The sequence below is a fragment of the Netta rufina genome, assembly GCF_964035555.1.
Source record: "Netta rufina genome assembly, chromosome: 31".
Classification (NCBI taxonomy): domain Eukaryota; kingdom Metazoa; phylum Chordata; class Aves; order Anseriformes; family Anatidae; genus Netta; species Netta rufina.
This window is the reverse complement of record NC_140155.1, coordinates 2,538,055-2,564,992: the sequence shown is the minus strand read 5'-3', so window position 1 is coordinate 2,564,992 and position 26,938 is coordinate 2,538,055. Positions and strand designations below refer to the sequence as shown.

The 26,938-nt window shown below is 45.7% G+C and overlaps 3 protein-coding genes across 3 annotated transcripts; 1 reads left to right on the top strand and 2 right to left on the bottom strand.

Moving 5' to 3' along the window:
- Positions 1 to 1,178, bottom strand: LOC311220448 (uncharacterized protein; the record flags this gene model as incomplete). The annotated part of the gene is made up of 3 exons (XM_084303985.1): positions 1 to 155; positions 355 to 474; positions 1,130 to 1,178. 3 exons carry the CDS (start codon positions 1,176 to 1,178, stop codon positions 1 to 3), a joined length of 324 nt encoding a protein of 107 aa, XP_084160111.1.
- Positions 1,179 to 12,706: 11,528 nt separating this feature from the next.
- LOC311220429 (E3 ubiquitin-protein ligase TRIM39-like) lies at positions 12,707 to 18,503 on the bottom strand (the record flags this gene model as incomplete). The annotated part of the gene is made up of 6 exons (XM_084303956.1): positions 17,191 to 18,503; positions 16,123 to 16,218; positions 15,336 to 15,566; positions 14,628 to 14,650; positions 13,891 to 14,006; positions 12,707 to 13,221 (listed from the first exon to the last, which is right to left on the bottom strand). The coding sequence occupies exons 1-6, from the start codon at positions 17,737 to 17,739 to the stop codon at positions 12,707 to 12,709; spliced, it is 1,530 nt and encodes a 509-aa protein (XP_084160082.1). The 5' UTR covers positions 17,740 to 18,503.
- A 2,436-nt stretch (positions 18,504 to 20,939) lies between these two features.
- Positions 20,940 to 25,855, top strand: LOC311220432 (zinc finger protein RFP-like). Its single transcript, XM_084303960.1, has 7 exons — positions 20,940 to 21,718; positions 22,493 to 22,588; positions 23,019 to 23,249; positions 23,415 to 23,437; positions 23,697 to 23,812; positions 24,630 to 24,659; positions 25,181 to 25,855. Exons 1-7 carry the CDS (start codon positions 21,299 to 21,301, stop codon positions 25,693 to 25,695), a joined length of 1,431 nt encoding a protein of 476 aa, XP_084160086.1. The 5' UTR covers positions 20,940 to 21,298; the 3' UTR covers positions 25,696 to 25,855.
- Positions 25,856 to 26,938: the final 1,083 nt, after the last annotated feature.

Genomic DNA, 26,938 nt, shown 5'->3' with positions numbered 1-26,938 from the left:
TTAGTCTGTGGGGTCCTCATCCCACTCCTCGTTGCAGAGGTCGGTCTCGCAGCAGGAGTAGTGGGATGTCAGGCGGGATTCGGCATCGGCCGCGCGCTCCCGGCCGCAGTTCATCGCGGAGGTGCAGCCTTGCTGGTAGTAGAGGGTCACCTTCCCTGCAGAGAGGGGCTGGGGTTAGAAACCAGCATTAAACAAACATAAGACAACCTCCACTAAGATATTTGACCCTTTGCTTTCACCCTTTCCCACATCTGCCTCTGTATTACATCCTCCTTCGTTCTCCAAATCATACAGATACACAAGGACGACCCCCCTCTGAACCAAAAATTCGCAATTTTGACCCTCCCCACTTACCTAGGGAGGTTTTAATGATGGCACACTTCTCTCTCCGCTCGCAGGTGGTTTCGTTTGCCCCACGGAAGCATCCGAGTAAGGGGAGCTTGTACTTGCAGACTTTGCACTGAAGAGCCTCGACTGTGGTAGACGGAGAAGACAAGGAGCAATGAACCAATTCTGTAGGACCACGAAGAGCTTTGCTCCAAGTGGCCCTAGGACAAGATAGTGGTGACCCCAGAGGTGGTTTAGAGCCCCCCAAGGAAAGGTCCAAGCATCTCTTTTGCTTCCAGACCCACTAAGGAGAGTCCTCGTGTAGGAGAGGCAGATGGTGCCTATGGACACTCAACCCAATTTAGACTTTTCCAGCCAGATGTGAGCAAATCAAAGCACAGACCCATGGGGAATGAATTTGGACATGGGTTATTGGTTGGATTCATCTGGATGAAAGAGGATAATATAAAATAAGACCATCCCAAGAGCTCTCCAGGGCAAAGCAGGTGCAGATCTCACCCAGGATCCAGCTACCTACAGCTGAAGATCCTGGCCCAGAGGAGATCTCTTTTCAATAACTGGGAAGGGAGTGGAAAGAAAACCATTTTTATAGTGGGATGATTAAAGAGATTAGTAAAACTGCAGACATTGCCCTCGAGAGATCATAGATTCAGACCTGAGGACATCCAATGCATGAGGAAAAAACATTACAGGCACCAAGAGCTCATCAAGATGCCTCCAACCATCACCAGATCTTCTCCTGCCCCTATTAAATCCCATTTCACTGCAGCCCTCCACTTACCCACTCCGATGCACAGGACAAGGGTCAGCCCCACGAAAAGCACCTTCATGATCATGGGTGATCAGCCCTTTAGCAAGGGCAAAAGAGATCAAAAAACAAGGTACAGGTGTTTGTGATGTCCCTTCTGGGGCAAAAAGTAGAGAAATTTGAAGTACATTATTAAAAATTTTCCCAACACCTAAAAATCCTGAAATACAGGCAATTCCACCTTTCTGCTCCATTACTTTAATAGCCTTGTTTTCAAGGCAGCATCAGACAAATCTTTAATAAATTTCTAATGCATTTTCTGTTCTAAACACCTTTTTTTTAGCCTTTCCAAAACCTATTTGCAATTAAATTGCTGGGCCGGGGAGAAAACTTTCAGCCAGTTTCCTCATGCAAATCTTTTCTTCAAGGTGAGCTCAGACATCACCATAGTTAAAAAAAAAAGATCATTGACAACCCATATCTGCCTAAGAGAGCCCCAAAAACTTGTTTTCTGTGCTAAACATGAAAATACCACTGCAGGGATCAGATAACGCATTTCCAGTCCTGAAAATCTTAAATATACATAAATATATATATTATAATATATATAAATATGCATAAGATATAAAATATATAACTTTAATATATTAAGAATATAAAACATAAATCTATATATAAATAAAAATGCAATGAATTTTGCTGGAGGACTTTATTTGGGGAGAAAAATTACTGCAGAGGACAACTTTTCTGCATCAGATTCCCCAGCTGTCCCCTAATTCATTTTGCACCTGGTTAATATCTAATTCCCTCCCACACACACCTCCAATTTGTTCACTGCCTTTCCCACCTTGAACTATTTTCACCTGTTGAGAAATAAATCCCTTGCTTATTCTTGAATCTGGGGGAAAAAAAAAAAAAAATCTGCCTGGCAAAATAAAATTGGTTTTACAAGCAAAAAAAAAAACTGCATTTTTATTTCTTAAGATAATTCCTTTTCTTGCTTAGAGATAGCAATGGTGGTTTTCCATACTACAGAAAAAGAAATTTGGATAAATGTAAAGTAAAACTCAGAATGCAGGCGCCCAACGTGGGGCTCGAACCCACGACCCTGAGATTAAGAGTCTCATGCTCTACCGACTGAGCTAGCTGGGCTTAATTAAATGGCCATTTGTGCTCTTTTTCTCACTCAAAAAAGTAAATTTGGTGCTGACAGTAAAGAAAAATAATAAAAAAAGAGAAAACTTGTGAGTTTTAAAACGGGAATATTAAGCAGAAGCTCTTCCTCAAGGTATTTAGAGGGTGCATCAGGATGACCCAAAGAGCAGCAGGATGAAGATGCGTTGTAGCAAAAACCCCCAAATAAAACCCCAAAAGAAGGGCCCTTACCAGGGTCGTGCTCCGAGGTCCGAGCATCCCGTCTTTACGTCCCCACTGCCTTTATATGATGTTTCCCCTTGCTTGGGCTGAGCCAGGACCTGAACGACCTCGGAGCCAGTGGGGGATATTGTTTGGTGGGAACAATACTCTGTTCACACCTGGGCAAACAGCTCGTGGAGCTCGGGTTGTCCTTCCAGGACATGTAGATATTTGTTCCCTGGGTGAGTCCCTACAGACTTTCAGACCCTTTAATCTCCCTCTGTGCAGAGAAACCCCCCCAGCTCCCTGCTTTGCAGTCAGCCCTGGGTTATCTCCATAGGAAAAAAAAAAAAACAAAAAACGTTTACCAGAGCTGCATGCAAGCCTAGAGCCTTCCTCTGCTGTCACTACAACCTGGGCAACCCTTTGCTTTTGCAGCCCCATTACTTCATTTTTTAATCTTTATTTTTAATATGCAAATGCCAATAAAAAGGGTAGATGTGTTGGACAAAAAACAAACCGTCTCTCTATCCCTCTCTCTATTCTGCATCACATTTAATCTCATTCTGACTTCTGCATTTTTGTCATGGAGCAAAAAGTCTGGAAAAAACAAACAAGAGCTGACCCAGACCAATGCTGGGAAACCTTTAATTGATCCTGGAGCCTCTTTGTCCTAAGACATCAATCAGGACTTTGCAAAAAGACTAAAGTTTCAGCACTTCCCATTTTCTCACCTGTACTTTTGTTGTTTCAATTTTACCATATCCACCTTTTCCTCAGCTGATCTAGCTCTTGCATGGCACGTGGAATAGCAAAAACTTGCTCTTACCAGAGCCTTGCAGGGCAAAGCCTGCAGCCTGAAAGCCACTTGGCAATCCCCAGCAGTTTTTGCATGAAATGAGCAGCCAGAAGAGCTCAAGGAACCCACAAAACTCGTGCACCTCTAGTGTTTGGGAAATGTGGCTCATGCAGAGCCCCATGGCCATGGTCACATCTCTGTTTTGGAGGACTTAAACGACAAGATTATGGCCTGAAGGAATCACGTGTTTAATTAGGATGTGATTCCAAGAATCCTGCCTACCTGCTCCAAGTGACTTCTGAGTCCTTTGGCATCACCTGCATCAACCCAACCCAATGTTTATGCAGCTGTGCTTGGGCTGACGGCACAAATCCCGAAAACAACTACGTTTCTTCAAGCATGAAGCCAAGCTTAACTCCTCCAGGCAGCCAGAACAAAGTGGAAAAACTTCGCACACCTTTGGGTCCTTGGTGGGGACCCACTGGTCCAGAAAACTCTGGAGAGGAGCACGGTGCAACGCTTTCCTGGCCCCAAATCTCAACTTGTTCTTATTTTTTTTTTTATTATTTTATTTTATTTTATTTTATTTTATTTTATTTTATTTTATTTTATTTTATTTTATTTTATTTTATTTTATTTTATTTTATTTTATTTCATTTTATTTCATTTCATTTCATTTCATTTCATTTTTTTTATTTTATTTTATTTTATTTTATTTTATTTTATTTTATTTTATTTTATTTTATTTTATTTTATTTTATTTTATTTTTCTGTGCTTTTCCATGCAATGTTGAGCAAAAGGCTCCGTTTCAAATCAAAAAAGATGCTCACAATCTATGACATTACATATATGAAAATAAGGTATATATATACATATTTTTTTTTTGAAGAATTGAAGGAATGTGGATTTCCTGGAATTTATTTTTATTGGTACCAGCAGGTAACACCCACTACAGGACCCCACTGTTTCTATAGGGCTGGATGTCCTCCTGTTTCCACTCCACTTCTAGGCTGGAGAGGTTCACATATCTTGAAAACAACATGAAGCAGTAATAATAATAATAATAATAATAATAATAATAATAATAATAATAATAATAATAATAATAAATGTATATGAAGCAGTGGTAGAGGTTAAGGAAATGAGTAGGATTCACTCTGCAATACCACGGGACGAAGGAAAATTTTGAAGAGCAAATGATAAGAATCTGGTGGAAGGGGTGAGAAAGAGGGATGGTTAAAAGGCATTTTCCTCCTAGAAAAAGGGAAGAACAACCCAAATATCCCTGTATGACACTGAGCAAATTGATTAAGCAGAGATGCAGCTGTTTGCTTTTTTCAGATATTTCTCCGTTTGGGGGCTGTGGATGGATTTGACGGAGAGTTCCAGGAAACAACCCCAGATATTTTTTTTGCAAAAAGTGATTAAAAAGCATCGCCCAACGTGGGGCTCGAACCCACGACCCTGAGATTAAGAGTCTCATGCTCTACCGACTGAGCTAGCCGGGCTGCTTGTTTCACAATTTTTTGGAAATCACAGCTTGTGTAATACCCTTGGGGAGCTGGGGGGGATATAGGATTGCGGCAGAAACTGGAAAACAGCAGGAAAAGCTCTGGATTTCTGGGTTTGTTTCGCTTTTTTCGCAGAGCTTGCTGCAGTGTAAAGTGCAGGGGGGAAATGTGCAGCCAGGTTTTGCACCCACTCCGGGGGAAGACCCCGAAGCAGGGTTCAGAGACGGCGGGGAGCGAGGTGCTTCGTGTTGTATCAGCAGGGTGTACATTAAAAAAAAAATAAAAAAATAAAATAAAAAATTATTATTTTGGTTTTTCCCTGACCGGGAATCGAACCCGGGCCGCGGCGGTGAGAGCGCCGAATCCTAACCACTAGACCACCAGGGAGCGCGATAGCGCCCCTTGCCCGCATATAACGCGGGGTCAAGGCAATGCCCTGGGGTTTAATTTAGGAGACCCGGAGCTGCTTTTTACCGAATTCAGAGCAAAAAAAAAAGCAGCCTTGCTTAATGCGGAGGCTATTTTCCTCCTCCTTCCTTTGGGATCTGCATGGGAAAATCCTCCCAGGCAAGCAGGTCCTTGGGTTTGTCTTCTGCTGCCATCCAGCGGTGGTTTCTCCAACACCTGGGAGTCCTTCTGCTCTCCTGGGATATCCCATAAGGTCCCGAAGCCATCAAATGCTTTTTTCCAACCCCCTGGTGTCTCTAAACACATTGGGTTTGTTTGCTTGTGTAGGAGGCAGAAGGGATTCCCAGCCAGCCAGCTGCTGGATTCATCCTGATGCATTCAATTGAGTTAAAAGTAACCCAGGAACCCCAAATCCCTCTATTTCTTGGGTGTGATAAGGGTGAAAATAAGCACATTGCTGCTGCCTCAGCAGCTCTATGGAAAGATGCACAACAGTGGACCATGAATTTCCTGTAAGGGGATCAGCCTAATCCTTGACATTCACAAGAATTTCAGTCCAGTTACCGATTTCCCCTGATATTTAGGCAGTTTTCCTATGTTGTTATTGGAAGATGAACAAAGCTCACTCATTGCACAGGACTCTCCCCTACTCTTAGATCCTATTTTACAGAGAAATCCCCATTTCTAGAAAAAAAAAATCAGTTCAACCCCTTATATGCCACACTTACAGCTAACATTATACCAGAATGAATCCACAAGTGGAATAGAAATATGATTGTAGGAGATTGAAAGCAGTTCAACAGGAAAGATTCTACATTTTTGCCTGCCAGACTATGACTAAATTTCTGGAAGAATGGAAATATGAACAACAAAAGGGCTTTAACAAAAGCTACGTGGAAATGTGGGTCAGCAGAGATGCAGCAAAGAGGGGAAAATCCACATTTAATGACAAGGAGCTGTGCTCCAGAGAGTTAATTGAATGTGGAGCCTGAAATTTTGGCTGCTATTCGAGGTCACAGCCCCGAAACAAATAAATGCATCCAGGAGCAGGGATGCATGACCACAAAGTGATCTCCCCCTTCACCCACTCTCATTATTTTAGCTTATGTGGGTTATGAGCGAATGCAAAATATGCTCAGGGGGACAGGAGCAGATTCACTGCTCAGTTTTGACACAGGAAAACCATAAATTTGGGTATGATGTCCAAGAATGGAGCTGAAAAGGAGTGTTTCTGCCCGGTTTCGAACCGGGGACCTTTCGCGTGTGAGGCGAACGTGATAACCACTACACTACAGAAACTGGATGAAAGGTGTTTTTTCCCCCATTTCTACAATAGCCTGAAGCCTGTTTGCACAGGATCTGTTTTAGGTGTATTTGCGCTAAAAGTACGTGCAAAGTAAGGGCTTTCAGTCCTGTCCCTGACAATTCATGCTTCTTTTATGCTTTTTTATTATTATTTTTTGTATCAGGACACTGCATTTATAGAGCGAGCATCCATACCCATCTCTTGAGAGGTCATTATCAACAACATGCAGAAAATTAAGGATTTGCCGTGCAGAATGACGGTGGGAATAAACTGATTTAGATTTTGGGTTTTCCTTCTTCCCTCTCTCTGCCTTTGCAAGCCCTGTCTTGGTGCAGGAGTTGAAGGAGGGAGAAAATCTGAGGGATGCCTTCAAAAGCAAGAAAAAAAGCAGGACCGTGTTTCTGCCTGGTTTCGAACCAGGGACCTTTCGCGTGTTAGGCGAACGTGATAACCACTACACTACAGAAACTGGATGAAAAGGGGGAATTTGACCCATTTCTCCAATATCCCAAGGTCCATTTGCAGAGTTCCTATTACACCCTGGGTCCTCCATGCTAACATTAAGGGAGTCAGCTCTTGTGTTGAGCCCTTGTGCATGTTTGCAAGGAGCAGGGCACAATATTTACACCCATGCTACACCCAGATATTTATACAGCATCACAGAGATGTCCACAAACATCCAGAAAATGTTGTAGATCAATGTGTGCATGGTGGAGGTGGAGAAAATGAAGGCTTTGCTGTACTGAACAGCGAAGAAATTAAATATGTTAGAGCTCTGATTTTCCTCGTTTCTCCCCTGTGCTTGCAAGCCCTGCCTTGGTGCAGGAGGTGAAGCAGGGAGACCCTTTAAAACTGAAGAAATTCCCTTAAAAGCTGTTTCTGCCTGGTTTCGAACCAGGGACCTTTCGCGTGTGAGGCGAACGTGATAACCACTACACTACAGAAACTGGATGAAAGGTGTTTTTTCCCCCATTTCCCCACTAGCCTCAACCCCATTGCCTTTGGCTTTCCTTTTGCTTCATCCGTGCTAATAGCCCAGGCAAAGCAAAGGGCTCAGCTCTGGATTTGTCCGAAATCTCACGGATTTGTCTGAAAAATATAATAATAATAAAAAATGACACTGCTTTTCTACTCATAGCATGCATATATAACTCTAAAGAGTTAAATTTATATACGTGGGGTTGAAAAGGAAGAGTTTGCTGTGCATTATGGCTGGTTTAGAGTTTGGATTTTCCTCATCGCTGCTGTGGTGTTTGCAAGCCCTGCTCTGGTGCAGGAGGTGAAGGAGGGGGAAAATCAGAGAGAACCTTGAAAACTGAAGAAAAACCTTAAAAAAAACCTTGTTTCTGCCTGGTTTCGAACCAGGGACCTTTCGCGTGTTAGGCGAACGTGATAACCACTACACTACAGAAACCTGAAAAATAGCTCAAAAAATGTCCTATTCCTGGTAGGATGCACCCAGCTCTCCTCCAGATTTTCCAGTTCTCTTAATACCACAATTCATGGCTGAATCCCTCAAATTGGGTGTTAGCTTTATAAAAAAGACCATTTTTGCATCCAGCCAAGCATGGGTGGATGAGCAAGACCCAGTTTTATTTTGGAGCAAGCCCCAAAACAGCAACATGAGGATGGAAAGCGAGGGGAATGCTTTCAACACCGACTTGCAGAGCAAATCCATAGCGGTTCCCTCTGCCAGAGGGGAGGGAAAGAAGGAACTGGAAAAGATTTGCTCCTTGGAAAAGAGCAAATTTTGTTAAAAATTAGAATTTCCTTTCCCTGACCGGGAATCGAACCCGGGCCACGGCGGTGAAAGCGCCGGATCCTAGCCACTAGACCACCAGGGAGAGATGCTTTAGAGTAATAATTGTTTTAATCAATTTTGCTATTTTTCTACATTTTTTTTTCCCGTATTTTATTTATTATCCTTACAAAAGGTGATATCCAAGCACCTGGCCAAACTTTTAGTGGCTTGGTTCTGTCCTCGATGCAATGAGGACCCTGCAGGACTCTCAGTCAGGGCTGCCCCCCCGTGTCCCACATCATTCCCTTTTTAGGCTCTTTTTAATTTTTTTTACTTAATTCTGCCTGGATCAAGAGCCTGGGAAGTCACGCCAGGGGGCTGCTGAGCAAAGCAGCTTCCATTGGGTTCGTGCGAGGAATTTTGGGGAGGGGGGAACAGTGCTATGAATTAAATATTAATTGGAAATAATATATATATATTTTTTGAAATAATATGGAAATATTTTTTTTAATGGTTTTTAATCTTCGATCACAGGGACTTATCTCGCTCTGGTACCTTTGCTCAGAGCCCGGCAGCTGAGAACAGCGCTACCACACCCCCCTCCAGGTGTTGCCAAAAATGTGCAAAAATAAAAGATCAGATTGGGAAAAGACACGCAAACATAAGCTCCCTGGTGGTCTAGTGGCTAGGATTCGGCGCTTTCACCGCCGCGGCCCGGGTTCGATTCCCGGTCAGGGAAAAAATATAATTTTTTTTTTACTAATTAATCTATATTTATAAATTCTGGTTGCACTGATATTCTCTGCCTCACCTGCCCCTGTGACCCCAAGAAAAATATCAAAGCGTAACCTAATTATCTGTCTGAAATTCGTGCTGCAAACAGATTTTATTTGCAGCCCTGGCTTTTCGACCTCCTGACCAGCTTTAAGGACACGAAAAAGCCTAAATATTAAAATTTTGACAGTGTTTCTGCCCGGTTTCGAACCGGGGACCTTTCGCGTGTGAGGCGAACGTGATAACCACTACACTACAGAAACCCTCCATATCATCCCCCTTGCCCTCCCCCTCCCTTCACCTGGATCCCAAATTTGTTTTGGGTTAAAAATGCGAAGAAAAAGGCAAAAAAGGATTTTTTCCTCAGATTACACATATAAAGGCACCTTCCTGCTCCTATTCCAAGCAGGAAGAGTTTTATTTATGCAGCCCTTCCCGGCCGATCCCATTTTTTAATTAATTATAGGGTTAAAAATTGCATAAATCACTTGCTGGGTTAGGAAGGGGGGAGTTTTCAGTCCTTCTAATAAATCTCTGTGCTGAATTTTGTTTTTGTAGCAGATTTCAGTGAAAACATTGAAAAAAAGGAGGCTGAAGCCACCGAATCCATCACCAAAATAAGGATGAAAAAAGGTGTAAATTGGGGCCCGGCTAGCTCAGTCGGTAGAGCATGAGACTCTTAATCTCAGGGTCGTGGGTTCGAGCCCCACGTCGGGCGCTTAATTCTTTTCTTTCATTTTTTTTTTAATTATCACAACGATCAGCTGCAAATCATCCCTGATTTCCCGGCGTTCCGACTGGTGATGAATCACCACGAAACCCCACGAAGAAAGAAAAAAAGGGGAAAAAAAACTCCAAATTAATTTTTAAGGTCTTTATAATGCCTTTTCAGCCCCATTTTCAGCATCGTCAGGATGGCCGAGTGGTCTAAGGCGCCAGACTCAAGGCTCTGCCTTCCCGCAGTTGGGTATTCTGGTCTCCGAATGGAGGCGTGGGTTCAAATCCCACTCCTGACACGTATATTTTAATTATTTTTTTTCAGTTATTTTCCCCCAAGAAATGCCCATTTCGCCCTGAGACCGAAAATCCCCCGGTGCTGCGTGATTTCGGACCGCAAATGGTTGATTTAAAGGAGTTTTCCCCAAAGCTGGGCTCCGCCTCGTGCTGGGAAGGGCAGAAAAAGGGTTGTTTCACTTTCATTTTGAATCATCTCGTTTTCAGCAAACTTGTTTTGAGCAAACTACTCACTTGCAATAATTTTGCTTTAAGGGGGGAGGCTTTGCAATTTGCACTTTGATTTTTTGCAAGCCAAATTGCTTTTAAAAAGTGTTTTTTTTCCTATTGTTTTCTATTTTTTGTCTTTTTCATTTTTTCTCTTTTTTTCTTTTTTTTTTCCTCTTTTTTCTTTTTTTTTCTTTTTTTATTTTTATTTTTTTCTTTTCTTTTTTTTTTTTACTTTCTTTTTTTTTTGAGAAATTTGGGAAGAGGCAGGGTGCAGGCAGGGTGCGAGCAGGAACAAGCAGGTTGGCAGGACAGTTTCTGTAGTGTAGTGGTTATCACGTTCGCCTCACACGCGAAAGGTCCCCGGTTCGAAACCGGGCAGAAACATCTCTAACTTTTCTTATTTTTTAATATTACTATACGTTTTTATTTTATTTTATTTTATTTTATTTTATTTTATTTTATTTTATTTTATTTTATTTTATTTTATTTTATTTTATTTTATTTTATTTTATTTTATTTTATTTTATTTTATTTTACTTTATCTTATTTTATTTTATTTTACTTTATTTTACTTTATTACGTTTAATTTTATTTAGTTTTATTTTTTATCCCCTCTTTTTGAAAAAAAAGATCTTACAAATATTTTTTCCGACCCTTTCCAATTCCTCCCAGCTCTTGCACCAGCTGCCACAAACCCACCCCACTCCCCTAAACGCACTCTCCCCTTACCTAACGCAGGATATGCTGCACCTCCCCGACTTCCCTCCGCATCTCACCGCCTGCTTTGGGCGATTTCCTTATATTTCATTTATTTTTACCCATTTTGCAGCCTTTCCAAAAGGCGAGAGGATGGGAACCGATGAAAACATTTCTTCCCTGACCGGGAATCGAACCCGGGCCGCGGCGGTGAGAGCGCCGAATCCTAACCACTAGACCACCAGGGACGCTGTATAAAAATCTTTACCCTCTACTCCATCACGCCTAGCAAGAATTACCCATTCAAGCCCATTTTTGACCCATTTTTCTTTTATTTTAACTTCTTTCCCCTGTCTTCCCCGCACCCTCCACTTCAGCACCTCCTCGGGTTGCAGCAGGCATCAGCCCGTGCTCTTTTTTTGGGGGACAGCGGTGATTCCCAGCTGCCTGGAGCTCAGGTTTACCCATACTTAGAGGGAAAACAAGCCCCACGGCACACCAAAAAAGCCTTGCACCCTGCTCAGCACAACTGGGAACCAGTCTGGTGTTGCTCATGCTGGGGGCAAGCACCTGCAGTGCTCTCCCTGGGGCGTGCTGCCTCCTTGTTGCATGACCAGAAGTGCTGGCCACGCTGCTCACGCTGGCAATTCTCCTGTGTAGGCAAAGCAAACACGCATGGCTGTTCTTTGCATGCAAAATAATGATCGTCATCATCATTAGCACGGGCTGCGTGGCAGCTTTCAGAAGGGTTTTGCATGCACCTGGGTTTGTGGCTGCAAGAACATCTTCAATCGTCTGCTGCTATTTAGGGCCAAGCTCCTGAAATTCATTTTAACTCTGGATTATGGCTTAAGCCCTGAAACTCTTGGGAATTTAGGGAAAAGCATGTGACTATTGCACGATGCAGGAATGGCTGTTGACAATGTGAGACTTTGCTCTGGCCAGGTGGGGATTTTGTAGAGTTTTTTTGGGATTTTTCCCATTCACCACCCCCAGCTCAATGCCCACGAAGTGCCAGGACGAAATAACCACAAGACCAGGCTGCAAAGGAGGCAGTTTCTTATTACTTTTTCCACGGTTTGCATTCATCAGCTGAGGCAAACAAAGCTTTTCAAACCATCAAAGGCACATCTGTACAATTGCTTTGGATATCCAAAACCCCTGAGTCCATTCAGTGGTAAGGAACCTGGGAAATGCTTCGTGAGCACCTTCCATCCCCTCTGGGCTCCTTCTTACATCCCCAAATTGCTTTTAGGCACCAGCTCAGCCCAAGGACGTTGCTCAATGAGAGGTTGAAGCCAATTCTGCTTGGGAAGGATTTATTTCTCTTGGTTTTAGGCAGGTACAGGAGATGTGTCTGCATGCCATCTAGTCAATCTAGGCTCCATCTGCAATCGGAGCACTCCTGCAAAGACCTGTTGAGCTATTTCTAAATGAGATACTGCACAAATTGCCACCGTTCTCCATTGATTAGGTTATCTCACCCACTAATTAGATTCTTGCCTTCTTCTCGGAAGAAAGGTAAGAAAACTTGAAGCTGTCGGGAAGTCCTCGGGGCTTTTGCATCTTGGTCCACAGCATCTATGCTCAGTCACAATGCTCAGTGGGATGAAAAAGATGAGTAAAGGGTCCGGCAAACAGCAGGGATGTGTGATCAGTTGGAGATTTGGCTCAGCTCTATCCTTGTTCTCCAACAGAGAGGTTTTCTTCATGCCCCCAAAAGCCATCTCTGGGGTGATGAGACCCCACAGTGTCCCCAGATTTGGGAGGGTGAGACTTGAGGCATGGAAAGGGTCAGGGGGACAGGGTGAACTGGCACCCCCTCCCCAAGCAGAGCAGGGGGAGGATTTGCTCCCCTGCAAAGGACGTCGGCGGGTAGGTGAAGATGGGCGCCTGATTGTGGGAGTCGAAAAACGCCACGCGCCCTGCCTCGTAGTCCAGGTAAATCCCAATCACCCTGGGGGCAGCGAGCAGGGAGATGGGGCTGGTAGGAGAGGTGAGAGCCTGGTACTGGCTCCCGCACTGCCCCACGGCCCAGATGCCCACCTCGGGGTTGACGCTGATCCGTCCCTTCCTCCTCACCGACTCCTTGGCCACCCCAACGGCCCAGGCTTCCCCGTCGCCCACCTCCACCTCCCAGTAGTGCCTCCCCGTGCTGAAACCCTCGCAGCCCAGCACGCAGCGAGACGAATCGAAGCGTTTGGGGTTGTCGGGCACGGGCTGGCGGGTGTCTTCCCACCTCACGCGCTTGCGATCCTCGGACAGGACCAGCCGGGGATGCGCCGTCTCCGGATCCAGCGTCAGGCTTACTGAGGACGAAGAGAAGAAGAGCATCAGAGGCATGGTCCTAAGTGACCATTATAGTGACCTTAATGTCCTATTTGGTCCTAAATGACCTAAATGACCTATTTTCCCCAGGCTTGACTCCAGCTCCCAGTCCAGGGGCTCTCCCTGTTTGCTGGAGTGATGGAAGAATTATTTTATGCCCACGAGCAAGACAGGAGGAAGAGAAATGTGAGTGCACGAAGGGAAATTGATCTAGAAAAGCAAGGCTTTGAAGTGTGGATATTTTTTTTCTGGAAGTCTCCAGGCCATTGAAAAAAATACACAAATCCTCCAGTGTCCCTTGACCTTCCTTTTTTTTTTAAGATCACCAGTATTCCCAGCAGCTCCACGGGGAAATTTTTGCAATGTTTGCCTTGTTCAGAGAGCTGCTGCTGAGCAGGACTCCACGTGACATCCCGCAGGCATCCCAGTGCTGACCTGGCTCCCCAAGTCCTGCCAGGGGGCAAACTCATCCTCCCTCATGCAATCAGCCAGAGTTAATTGCACCTTGCTATGCTAATACACGGGGCATGTTGGAGGTTTCTCTTTGCCACATTGCACCAGGACTTCTCCTCTGCTGAGATCTTCCTGAAATCCACTGCAAACAGACCCAGGTGCAACCTCCAGCCCTCTCCTCCCCGGTTTCTCTCTACCTTGAAATTTCATCAGCATCTCCTTGAGGGCAATGTTCTTCTGGGGAAGACTGGTGGGCGTCTCGGCCAGCTCAGGTGATGCCTCCAGTGGCTTCTGGGCGCACTCTTTCTCAAGCCTGGAAGGAAAAAAAGCTGGCTCATAACACTGCCTTTGCTCGTAATTTTCATGAGAATTTCTGATTTTCAACTAGCTTTTCTTACAAAGAAATAATAGTGGGGCTGGAGCAAAGGACGGGTACTAGGGTAGTCATTAATGAACTCCCCATAAGCGTCTGCTGACCCAGAGCACTATTTTGGCCTAAACACCAAGCAATGAAGAGCTTCTATCATGATCAGCAATGCTCTACATCAAGGGAAACGCAGGCAATAATAGATGCCTTTTCTTGCCTGCTTTTACCTTTAAAATAACCCGCTTTCTTGATCTATGCCCAAAGAATATTTTCACGAAGAGGTGGAAATTCATATTGAAGTACCCCTTCCACCCGAACAGACCCCTTGGTGTTTAAACATCCAGTATTTTAGCTGCTGGGTTGTAATTTATGATGGGTATCAGACAGCTTTTCTTGGTCTTCAGCATCCTACCGGGACCAGGGCACTTTTTGCAGTGTCCTAGCTTTATGTCTAAGCAGTCACTAGCACATGGGGCTCATAATGGACTGGGATTTTGGAGTCCATCACTGTCACCACCGTAGAAATAAGCATTAACATCATAATAACGTGTGGGAGAAGCCACAAACCTGCTCAGGATGTTCCTGCTGTCCTACAAGGGAAGGATGAGAGAAGGAGCATTAGGACAGAGCAACGTCAACCTGACAATAAACAACAAAAGGCTGCCGTGGGGTGACCTCAGGCAACCACTCTAAAATTACGGGTCTAAAATAATACTGCATTGCCAGCACGGTGTTTATAGATCTGCTGCAGGGTTTGGCAAGGTCACGGCAGCACCACTTAATGAGCTGCACCTTGTAGTTATCTGCCATCACCCTTCGTGTCCCTACTCTTTGGGCATGGGTGTTACTATTGCTAATGCACACTACTGCTTTGGCATAGCCAAATATTTGAAAGCAGGAGTAAAACAGAGCCTGCAGGTGGGCTGAGGTGCGTGGTTTGATGACTACTTAAGGAGGAGATGAGCCACAGCTAGGCACTGCTTTTTGTTTCTCCACTATGTATTGTTGGGATTTAGGCAATCTTTCTGGATGTAGATGTGTACCATCAGATGGATGAGTCCCATACCCATCATCATTAAATAGTGATTTAAATAAATTGAGCTTGGTTTAACATGTTCAAAAGGACAGCTGGGCCATTGAAGAAAATAAATGTATTTCATTTTTTTAATAGCTTTGAAGGATAATAGTTTTAAAGGAGCATTTAGGATGAATTTGCCCCCTGGGCTGGTGACACCGGTGATGTTCAAGGCCAGGAGTTTTCCCTGGGGTTCTCACCTGTAGGAGTTCATACGCTGGCTGCTGACACTTCTCTTCCAGCTCACGGATCTGCTCACCCACGGAGGAGATCTCCCCCAAGAGCTTGGCGATGTTCTCCTCCTGTCTCCTCACGATCTCCTGGTCCAGCTTGGCTAGCTGGCCCAGGAGGAGCTGCTCCTGTCGCTCCACGAACTGGTGCAGCTCCTTGATTTCAGCCACGACCTTCTGCCTCTCCTCTTCTACCCTTTCCTACAACGAATGCACGCAAGGGAGAGGCAGGGAGAAATTGCTTGGGGGAAATTGCAACAGAGCAGATTTAATGTGTTGACTTTAGGTGCAACGTGGCCATAAATTCATAAATTCCAATGAGTATTGCAGAGCAATGTGTAATATTTTAGACTTTTTTTTTCTTTTTTTTTTTTTTCATTGCCATTTCTAGGCTGAAGGTGCTGTCAGAGAGCATTTCCCATGGACTGTAATCTTTGATCCTAAAATGCTGCAGACCTTTGAACAGCAGGGAAAGATACGCACCAACACCATAAACAGAGATGTCAGGGAAAGGAAAATCATGGCAAGAAAGAAGCAGTTGGGTGATTCCCTTTTCTACATATATAAATAAGGAGAACCTGGGAATGTGCCCCACTTGTGAGCAAACTGAGGAAGAAAAATCTCAGCAATAACCTGGCCAAATCCTACACATGATCACAGCCAGATAAGATGCTGAAAGAGCCAGGAGGCATGGGGGGAATAGAAGTAGCTATTAACTACATATGGTACCTGTCCATATGTAGGGATGGACACTTACGAGGAAATTCAGGCTTCTCCCTTCCTCAGTCATTTTCAGCCCCAGCAGTTTTTCTCTCCTGTCCTTCAGGATCTGCACGTGAGCCTGGAATTTCTCCTGAGTAGAGAAGAAAGATTTTGATGGTGCATTTTCTTCCCCCAGCTGGTCCATCCCCCTGCTTTCATCCCACCTAGCCCAGCTTATCTCCTATGAATTCACTATCCCCTGCTTAATAATATGGCAATCTGGCTCTGGTAATTAGTAAACCCTCATTTCTGGCAGAGAAAGGGAGGTGGGCAGACAGAATGGGCCGCTTTCTCCCAAAACTACAGTGAATTTTTTGGCATAGATTAGTAAAGGAAATACTCAGGCAAAGGACAAGGAGCTTCAAATGACTGTGGAGACCCTGCTGGCATCTCCTCGGGTTCAGTGCTGACCCAAAATGTAATCTCAGGGTTTTTGCTCACATCTGATGCTAAGGAATATGTTTTTATCCCCAACCTTGCAGCCTGGGCAATGCCCCATGCCCAGTGTTCAAACCAGCTTAGGGTGGCAAAACCATATCCTCCACCACCCCTGGGCGGTGAGACTGGGGATGCATCACCTGTATGTGCTGAGAGCAAATTTTACACCTCACCCGCAGACAAAAAAAAAGCATTTTTCACTGCAACCAGCACAAAATGTAACCCTGCCTTGCACCCTGAGACCAGATTCTTTTGGTAGAAATCAGCATCTGGTTTCTATCAGCATTTCTATCTAATCTGCACAGGAAGCATCTCCTGCACCCCAAATGTTCAAAGCAGCATAGCTGCCCCCGCTTTGAGCAGGAGGTGGGATTAAATATCTTCTGGGCTCCTTTACAGCATGATTTATACGATGATTGGGGAATGACAGATTCAAGAAAATTGGGATAACCAGGAGAGAAAGAGGGGGGAGCACAGAGCAAGCAGGGAGGAGGTCGGCTGTAATCCAACCCGTGGATCGAAAGGGGTGGCAACGCAAACATTTACAAGCATTTTTCAGGGCAGTTCCCCGACCCGGTCCCCTCCTCTTCCCCTGGTTTCCCCCCACCCTCTGGAGCCCTCCTACCTTGTGCTCCTCTGCAGCCTCCTCGATGGGGACCACGGGGTGGGCGCGATGCGCCTGGGACTCCCTGCAGACCAGGCAGATGGGGGTCTGGTCCTCCTCGCAGAAGAGTTTCAGAGCCTCCTGGTGCTTCTCGCACAGCCTCTCCCCCCCTGCCCCTCCTTTGGCTGCCTGCAGGCTCAGCCTCTTGGCTATCTCGATGATTTTCGCCAGCTCCCGGTTGGGTCTCAGGTTTCTCTCCGGGGCCGTCTCTTTGCACCGCGGGCAGGTGAAATTCGCCTCCTCTTCCTCCCAGCAGCGGGTGATGCACGCCCGGCAGAAGTTGTGGCCGCAGTGGATGGAGACGGGGTCTTGGAAGAAGCCCAGGCAGATGGAGCAGGAGGCTTCGTCCTGGAAGCTTTCGGCGGGGATGTCTTCAGCCATGGTCTTCTCGGTGGCGAAGATGACGGGGCAGCTTTCGTTTTCCGCCCCGCTTGGTCTCTCCGTTGGCTGCTCCCCTTCCTGCAGGTGCCTGGGGCCCCGAGGGAGGTGAAAGGGAGCTGAGAGATTCATCACGGGGATGATCAGGTTTTCTCCGGGCGAAAGGCTGCGCTGAGAGGCTGCAGAGATCCCCCTTTCCCCGAGGGGGAGCGGAGGGGAAAGGAGAATCCCCCTTCCCCAAGGGGGACCCGGTGGGTTTCAAAAAGACCAGATTGAAAATAAACATCCTCAATAACTTCCTGGCTCGGTACAGATCCACCTGCAGCTTCTTTATAACACCCCCCCAAAAAAAAAAAAAATATCCAGGGAAACAGAGGAGTAACCCCTACGTCAAGTCTCCCCATGGTCCAGCACCCAAAAACCAGCCTGGTCTCATTCCTCATTAATAAACGCACTCTTAAGGGATTAATTAATTGAAGGGCATGGGGAAAAAAGCGTGATAAGGCTCCCTTCTTCATGCTAAACCACCAAACACATCCTTTGCTGCTCGTTTTCTTATTTTGCATGCCTAACTGCTGGCTTCACCACCATTTCATTTGCGTTCATGCGTGTGTACGTGCGGCTATAATTCTTTTATTGCTGCTTTCGCTTCTCCTTTTAAACAGGATGCTGTTTCTTTCACGGCTCAGTGCTAAGCCCGGAGTCAAGTGACAAGCAATTACCACTCAGCCGTTTATTTTTATCTTCCCTTTTCCTCCAGGCTTGCCTGAGCTTGAGGAAAGGAGGGGATTTCCTTTTGCCATGCAAGTGAAATAACTCCACGACAAGCCATATCCATCATCTGTCTGCTCAGGGATGGTTTCTCCTTCAGCTGGCTGCAGAAAAGCTTCCTTCAGCCTTTTCCCACCACGTTTTTGGGGGGAGATGTGATATTTCAGCAGTGTTGAACAAGTAGGTTGTTTAGGCTGAAATATCACATCTATCACATAAATCAATCGCATATCACATCACCATCACATCTTATCACATGAACAAACAGGTTTTTGTTTTCCTGCAAAGCCTCGGGCTGTAGCAGCCAGCCCTGAATCCAAAACTTCATCCAAAATTTGCTATAATATTGCCAAAATTCACCATAATGATGCCAAAGTGACAAATGTCCTCCTCTCCATCACCTTTCTGCAGCTGTCCTGGAGGGACAAGAACATCATTCTCCATCCCATTAGATAAAAATCCCCAAATTCACTCAATCCCACAGACCACTGACCTGTGGTCCATGGAATAGCTGCTACCAGTCCAAAGCCCTTTTTATGCCCGAACGAACAGGGTGTATTTGCATGGGGACGATGCTGGCTAACGAAGCAACACATTTTCTGAAAACATCAGTAAATAAATAACGCATCTGTGGTTTTTGGTTTGCAGGTTTTTTGCAGGGGGGCACCATGATTTTCTGGTGCAGATTTCCGTGCCTGTGAGCACTCAGAATGAAACTGGTGGTACGGTTTCATATTCAAAGCCTTTTATTTTTTATATTTTATTTTATTTTATTTTATTTTATTTTATTTTATTTTATTTTATTTTATACATTTATTTTATTTTATTTTATTTTATTTTATTTTATTTTATTTTATTTTATTTTATTTTATTATTTTTTAGGAGGGGTGTTCATCTGGAGTTAAGGGTTGATTTATTAGGGAATGAGACGTGCAGAGGAACTGATGCTGGGATTTGCATTGAGGGCACTCTTTTCTCTCCTGCTTTGCTTCCTCCTGCTGGCCCATGAATGCCAACAGCCTCATTACCTCTTTCCTTCCTGGCACAAGCCACGTTTCCTCCCCAATTACCTACATGAGCTGCATAATCACCATAACCTCCGAGCAATCACCTGCAGCATTTTTTTGCTTTTTGCTGTGCCTGTTTGGGGCTTGAAGCAGAGCTTGGTGCACCTGGAAAAGCATCACTGCTTCTCCAAATCCAGCCATGTCACTTGATTTTGCCAAGCCCTGGGGGCACTAACGAGCATTAATGGCCCTGAGCAGCCTCCACCTGAGCCCCCCACCTAGCCCATGGCACAGGGACTCTATTTAAGCTCAGTTTTTAGGCTTTTAGCATTTTTGCAAGCTGCTGTAGAGGAGAACCCATGCATGGCTGTGGACCTGCTGATCCCTACACCCCATGGGCTGCCTTCATGATTCCACTGCCTTTGCAAAGAGATTTTTATCCCCTATGAAAAATTAGCAGAGATTTGGAGCTGCTTATTCCAGTATGGAGAAAATATGTGTTTTAGGGGTGTTTGAGCCCATCGTTTTAGGGAAAAGGTGGGTGAGGGAGCACCCAGAACCCACTAGGGAGAGGCTGAGGAGTGGGTGAAGCATCATTTACCACGTCTAAGTGATGTTGAACTTGATGTTAAACAGCAATAAGTCACAGAAAAGGGAGTCATGGGGCACTTTGATGTACTAATTTCCCTTAATGTCAACGCTAAACCTTAGGGTAAAGCTCCCCAGAGGCTTAGCTTGCCTTCAGATAACCCAACCCAGCTGCTAAAAGAAGGCTTAGTGTGTTTTTATTTGTTTTCTTGCAACCAAAGCCTTCTAGTACTGCTCTCTACAGGTTAAAATAATTACGCCCCTCTGCAAATGAGCCTTGAGCTCATTGTAAGCAGCAGAGCTGTGAGCGAGTGTGGTCTCATGAGGGAGCTGGAGGCTCTTTTTTTGAAAGAGGAACATTTGTTGAATGTCTCTCTGCGAGGGCAGCTAGAAAATTACTAATCAAAGCTTTTATTATGGGCTTCTGCTTAATTGCTTCAAGCCATCAATTAGGGAAGTGGGGGAAGGAATTCAAGGGGCAACCCCAAAATTGCTGTCAGGCACAAGTTGCCCTGCTTCAGTTTTCCCTTTTCTTTGCATTGCTTTAGCTCCTGCCTCCTTTCTTCAGTCTCTTAGGTTGTAGTTTAAGGGTTAAATATAAATGCAGGCCAGGAAAAGGGTGTGCTTTTTCCTCTGATCAGCCACATGAGGAAGCTGATTGGGCTGAAAAATGGGTCTGTGAGGGGGAAAATGGTTTGTTTTCAGGCTGTTTGGTGTCTGGTTCTTCAGAGGTGGAGAGGGCAGGATGGTGGTGGCCAAAGCTATGGGATGGGTCAGCTGCAGAGGATGGTTCAAATGTAAAAAAATAAAGTGAAGTGAAATGAAATAAAATAAAATAAAATAAAATAAAATAAAATAAAATAAAATAAAACAAAACAAAACAAAACAAAATAGGGTGCTGTTTGCTGCAGAACCGATGCTGGCCCCACGTGTGCCTCCACCATTGCTTTCCCAACCTTCCCAAACCTTCTCCACCTTTTCCAAGGATGTCCTTCTCCATTTTTTTTTCCAAGCCAAGCCCTCTCCCTAAATCCTCCTTGTTCCCATCCCCAGCTCATCCAGGATGTGGGTCTTGCCCTGATTTTTGGCAGGGATCCCTTTCCCCATCCCAGAGGAAGATCCCTGACGTATGTAGATCCATTCTGCCATCCCGTGGGTACCAGGGCACCCATGCAGGTATTTTGGGCATCACCTCCTCTCCCCGGTCCCACCCCAGGACCATCTCTAGCTCTGCCCACCCCGAGCACTGGGGTGATGGGAAGGGAAACGCCTTTCCCTCGCGCGGAGGAAAATGAAAGTTGGTGCTAGTTTGCAGCAGGGGCCCCATGGCTGCACCGAGCCCTGTCCCCAAGCTCCCCAGCGAAGCCTCCTGCCCAATCTGCCTGGAATATTTCCGAGACCCCGTCTCCATCCACTGCGGTCACAATTTCTGCCGGGCGTGCATCACCCGCTGCTGGGAGTGGTCCACGGCGAATTTCTCCTGCCCGCAGTGCAAAGAGACGGCCCCGGAGAGAAGCTTTCGTCCCAGCCGGGAGCTGGCGAGGGTCCTCGAAATAGCCAAGAGGTTGAGTTTGCAGGCTGCCAGAGGGGATGTGGTGGAGGAGGAAGGATGCGAGAGGCACCGGGAGCCTCTGAACGTCTTCTGCAAAGACGACGAAACCTTCATCTGCGTGATCTGCCGGGAGTCCCGGCTGCACCGGGCTCACACCATGCTTCCTGTGCAGGAGGCTGTCCAGGAATACAAGGTAAAGGTTTATTTTTTCCACCTAGATATGCACTAAGAGATGAATCAGCACCGTCAGGGTGTGATGTTCCCTCTCAGCACCTTACCACGGGGCTGCAAATCATCCTACCCCCCACCCAGGGCTGTAGTCTGGGGGCAGAAGCGTTGTCCTCCCCCCTTCTGGGTGTTTGCGAGCTGACCCCTTTCGAAATGACAACGTTGGCCACGCACCGGTGCTTCCACTGCCTCGCTTCTCAGCCTGGTCGAGCAGTTAATCTAAAGATATTCCGCAGCCAAAGGGGTGAGGTCTTCATCCCCTCTCCCCCCTTGCGAAATTCAAGCCGTTGTCCAGCTCTGGTGCTTAACAGACTTGTTGATTGTGTGATGCTCTCTAAATCAGCAGGAAAATGTCTCAGAAAATAAAATAAAATAAAATAAAATAAAATAAAATAAAATAAAATAAAATAAAATAAAATAAAATAAAATAAAATAAAATAAAATAAAATAGAATAAAATAGAATAAAATAGAATAAATAAAAAAGCTGCTTTTCTGCTGCATCAGTATGTTAAATCAACTTGAGAAAGGAAAAGAGCAGGTGGAAAAAACCTTTCTCCACTTTGTGGCATTTATCTCAATTTAAAGTATTCCCAGCCCCACAGTTTTGAATCCTTCTGGGCCAAGAGAGTCACGAGGAGAAGTTCTGGAGCTGAGCAAGGCTCAATTCCCCTTCCAAGTGTCCATTTTTTAGGTTTTCTGTGATCTCCAAAGACATGGGGTCTTGTTTTTTTCCCTCAGGGACAAATCCAAGCCCAGCTGCAAACACTGAAGGAAGACAGAGACAGGCTCCTGGGCTTTCGAGAGGCTGAAATGAGGAGAAACTGGGAGTATTTAGTAAGTATCTATTTATTTATTTATTTATTTTGATCAGGGATGGAGTCTGGATATCTCCCTTTGGCTTTAGATGACATGCTGCATGGATAATCATCCTGCTGAGCATTGGTATGGGGTCTCTCTCCATGTACCAAGCCAAATGCTTCCTGACCCCTTTTTTCCCCCTGGATTTTAGGGGAAAAAAATATAGAAAGCAGAATCTGGAGCCCTGAAAGGGGCTCACTTGCTGAATGCCAAGCAAATTCTGAGTGGCTTTGCTTGCTCTGGATGGAAAATCACATTTGGATGTGTTGGAAGTCATAATGATGTCCCTGCTGTAACACATTTTAGGATGCTCAGGGCACTGACCCTTTCTAGGTGTGCGTTTAATGGTCAGTGCAGGACTTTGCTGCCTCATTCTACACCCACCTCTTGTGTCCCCTCCTCACAGGAGAAGACCGAGGCTGAGAGGCAGAAGGTTTTGAGCACGTTTGAAGGGTTGCGTCTCTTCCTGGAGGACCAGGCACGTCACCTCCTGGCTCAGCTGGCGGAGCTGGAGAGGGCCGTAGAGAAAATGCAGGAAGAAAACATCACCAACCTGACGAAGGAGATCTCGCATCTGGATACCCTGATCCAGGAGATGGAGGAGAAGTGCCAGGAGCCAGCAAGTAAATTTCTGCAGGTGAGGAACTATTAAATAGAGCTTGGCTAACACAACCTGGCTCTGCGTATTGACCCATGATGCAGCTAAACCTGGTTGTGCTTGCTCCAAAGCTGCCGGGGTTTCATTAATATTTTGCTGCTAAAATGCATTCCCTGATTTTCTTATCCCTTCTCTCTCTTCCAGGACATCAGAGGCACCTTGAGCAGGTATGGATGGGGTTTTCTGAGCTTCTTCTCCCACCCCCCGAGCTGGGGAAGGGGTTGGACCTTGTGTTGAGCAGGACAGGCACAGGTTTGGTTTCATGGGCTGTGGTTGGGAGCTGAGATGTCACTACCCATCACAGAATATACAACATGTTTCTTAAAGCCTGCACCAGCTCCTCTGAGCTATGGGTGTGCACAAAATATTTCCTGGTGTCTCTCAGAGATGTGTCCTGACCTCTCCTTCCTCTCCCTCTTCCTCTAGGTTTGGAAAGGAAAACTTCCAGCAGCCCACGTTGCTTCTTCCAGAGCTGGAAAATAAAATCAGTCACTTCAGGGAGAAAAATATTGCTCTAGAGGAGACTCTGAGGAACTTCAAAGGTATTGAGCATCGGTGGGGATGGGGAGATGGAGCAATGTCTGTGGGAGCACAAATTGCATCCGTTTAGAGCTTAAATCATATTTATTGGAATCGGTGGGGTGAATTGTGATGGTCTTTTTGGAGATGAAACACTGGTTGGGCAAACCCCAGGTGCTCTTCAGGCTGCTTCTATAACAGGAATCCAGCCTGCCTGCCTTTGTAGAGTTGCCCAACCTTTTCCAAGTGAGACATGTGAGATCCAGCTGGCTCCACCTGCCCGGTGATGTGGATCTATGCTGAGATACCTCCCTAAAACTGCCTCTGTGCTGGGAGGAAGCCTTCAGAAAAACCAGAGTGCAAAGCCAGGGAAGGGGGTCCTGGTCCCTGGCAAGGACATCCAAGGGATGTGGATTGCATTTATAGTGTGAACATCAGCATCTTCTCACATGCACAGACTCAACACTCCTTCCCACTTTGATTTTAGAAAGCTGTAGCTGAAAATCAACGCAAATTAACAATTAACTTTAGCTTCCAGCCAACTCTGCTCCCCAGCATGTGGTGTGAGTAGTGGGTTGCCACTTTTTGGGGGGCAACCTGCTTTTAAAATGATTTTGAAATCCGTGGTTGAGGAAATAGCATAGAAAATAGTCCTAATCCTAAACTTTTCTAATTTCCTTTTGGTCTTCTTGGATTGTTCATTTCTTTCATCTCCCTGCAGACATCTCACACAAGGTGTGATCTGAGCAGGGCAGAACAACCTCTCTGCTTTCATATTCACACTGATACCAGCACGTTATATCAAATAGATAATGTCTCTTTTTCTCCCCTCTGTTTTAGACATCCTGATGTTTGAGCTGCCTGAAAAGAGTAAGTCCGAGTCTCCTGGAGCTGAGGGAGTGGGAAAACCCTAGGGAAGGCTGAGCCCAGCATGGGATGGGCCATGAGTTGGAGGCTCATTTGGGGAAGATGCCTCTGTGTCTGAAGGACAAAATGAGAGGGAGGGGGGGAAACATCATAAGGAGTCAGGGAAACACCATAAAGAGTCAGGGAATCCTCACCACAAGGTGTTGATGGATTAATTTCTCTCAATGCTAAGTTATGTGAAAGTCAACTCTGTTCCTCATACCTGTATGTTCAGGGACCCAATGCACAGTTTGGCATTTTTTTGAGCCAAAAAGTCTCCTGTGCTTGGGTTTGCTCTCCTGCTCGTTGGGAAGCATCTTCTGATGTTTACCTGGGTCCTGCGGAATAAGGAAAGCAACCAACATCAGAAAGGGGTAGAGCATCCCAAGGGATGGGGTGAATGATGCTGCGGGACCTCCCCACTCAGCCCCAGCAGCAAGGCAGAGCCTGGGGCCATGGGGAAATGTTTTGTTTTCCTTTTCCAGTGAATGTGACCCTGGATCCAGCCACGGCTCACCCCCAGCTCGCCGTGTCGGAGGACAGGAGGAGCGTGAGGTGGGAAGATGCTCAGCAGGACGCATCCGATGAGGGATTTGGCCCCGATCCCTCTGTGCTAGGCTGCGAGGGCATCACGTCAGGGAGATGCTGCTGGGAGGTGGAGGTGACACCCAAAGGCTCCTGGGCTGTTGGTGTGGCCAGGGAGTCTTTGAAGAGGCGAGAAGAAACCACTGTGAGCCCTGAGATTGAGCTGTGGTCTATGGGTCTGTGTGAGGACCAGTTTTGGGCCCTCACCTCCTTTGAGCGTACACCGTTATCCCAAATCCAGGTCCCCAGAAGGGTCCGGATCACCCTGGACTATGAGAGGGGTCAGGTGGCGTTTTTTGATGTCGATAGGAAGGCCTTGATCTTCATTTTCTCAGCAGCCTCATTCAAAGGGGAGAGTGTTCACCCCTGGTTCTTGGTGTGGAGCGAGGGGTCTCGGATCACATTGTGCCCCTGAAACACTCCCTTCTTACCCAAACACAAATTTTATGTCCCCAACACCCCCGGTTCTAGCACTTTGGAGGACTCCTACCAAATTCCTAGTAGGCCTTTCTGGCCTCTTCCCATTCTCAGTGACCCCAAAGGGCTAAGCATCTCTGTGGGTTGATGTCCCAAACTGTAATTGCCAGTTTGGGGTATCGGTGGCTGACAGATGGAGCCACATCTGCCCCAAAACATCTTGCACCAGACTGGCAGCTTCTCCAGTCTTAGGGTTTCAGATGAAGTAAAAAGGTTTACATGCTGTGACGTTCTTCTGTCTGGTTATTCACTGCTTCTGGATGTCAGGTTCAAGGGGATTAAAGGGAAGCCACCGGGATTGGCATGGGTTTCTCTTATCTGTAGAGGTCAGCATGTTTTTTTTTTTTCTAGGCTGGGTGCTATACATTCAGTAAAACAGATGGAGAAAAACAGGGACATTTATGCTTCTGAGTCATCTGACAGATTTGAAGCATGACCACGAGAATGAGGAAAATCACATCTGCAAAATTTGTTGGCCATTTTTGGGGGGACTGGGCTTTTGGCTGACTAAGTCCCATTGCTGGTTCCATTGCACAGAGGCTATGAGTTGGCTAAGCCTGCACCCAGAAAGGTCCACAAGCCCCAAGAAGTGGCCTAGAGTCATTCTCAAAAGCCACATGCCACACTGCCCCCCGTCTACTGGCAGTCTCAACCAGAGACAAAGATATGGGGGAAGGAAATATTTTATTATTAATGTTTGTTACAGAGTTCTGAGGCTTCAAATATCAATAATTTGAGGAAAAGGAAGAAAATGGTTGAAATTCAGGAGCAGCTTGGCTGTGGGTGAACTCTCCATCATAAACATCTCAACTGGCCACCTTTTATAAGGGAGGAACTCTTTGTTGTAGGGTGATTTTCCCATGCAACTAATGGGATGTTGGAGGAGGATCCATCTGCACAGACACATTTGGGGTTGGTAGCATTTTGGCTAGGCTCTGCCAACTGGGCCTCGTGATTCCTCCCCACCCACACATTATAACTTTTACTGATCAGTTTTATGTAATTAACCCTCTTTTTCCCAAATTGGTTAGATTTAAACGTTGTTTTGGGGATTTAGCTAAAAGCTCCAGCTAGAATTAGCATTTTTGCTGACAACATCTAGGCAAAATTTCACATCCAGGTCCCCATATCCCATCCATGATTTAAAAAACAGGCAGATAAACACAAAGAGAGAGACAAGA

What these genes read in the sequence shown, in the direction of transcription:
- LOC311220432 (XM_084303960.1), top strand. Translation starts at nt 21,299, where the DNA reads ATGGCTGCACCGAGCCCTGTCCCCAAGCTCCCCAGCGAAGCCTCCTGC. An exon ending in GACTCTGAGGAACTTCAAAG is followed by an intron (nt 23,813 to 24,629) that starts GTATTGAGCATC and finishes CCTCTGTTTTAG; the next exon opens with ACATCCTGATGTTTGAGCTG. An exon ending in GTTTGAGCTGCCTGAAAAGA is followed by an intron (nt 24,660 to 25,180) that starts GTAAGTCCGAGT and finishes TTCCTTTTCCAG; the next exon opens with TGAATGTGACCCTGGATCCA.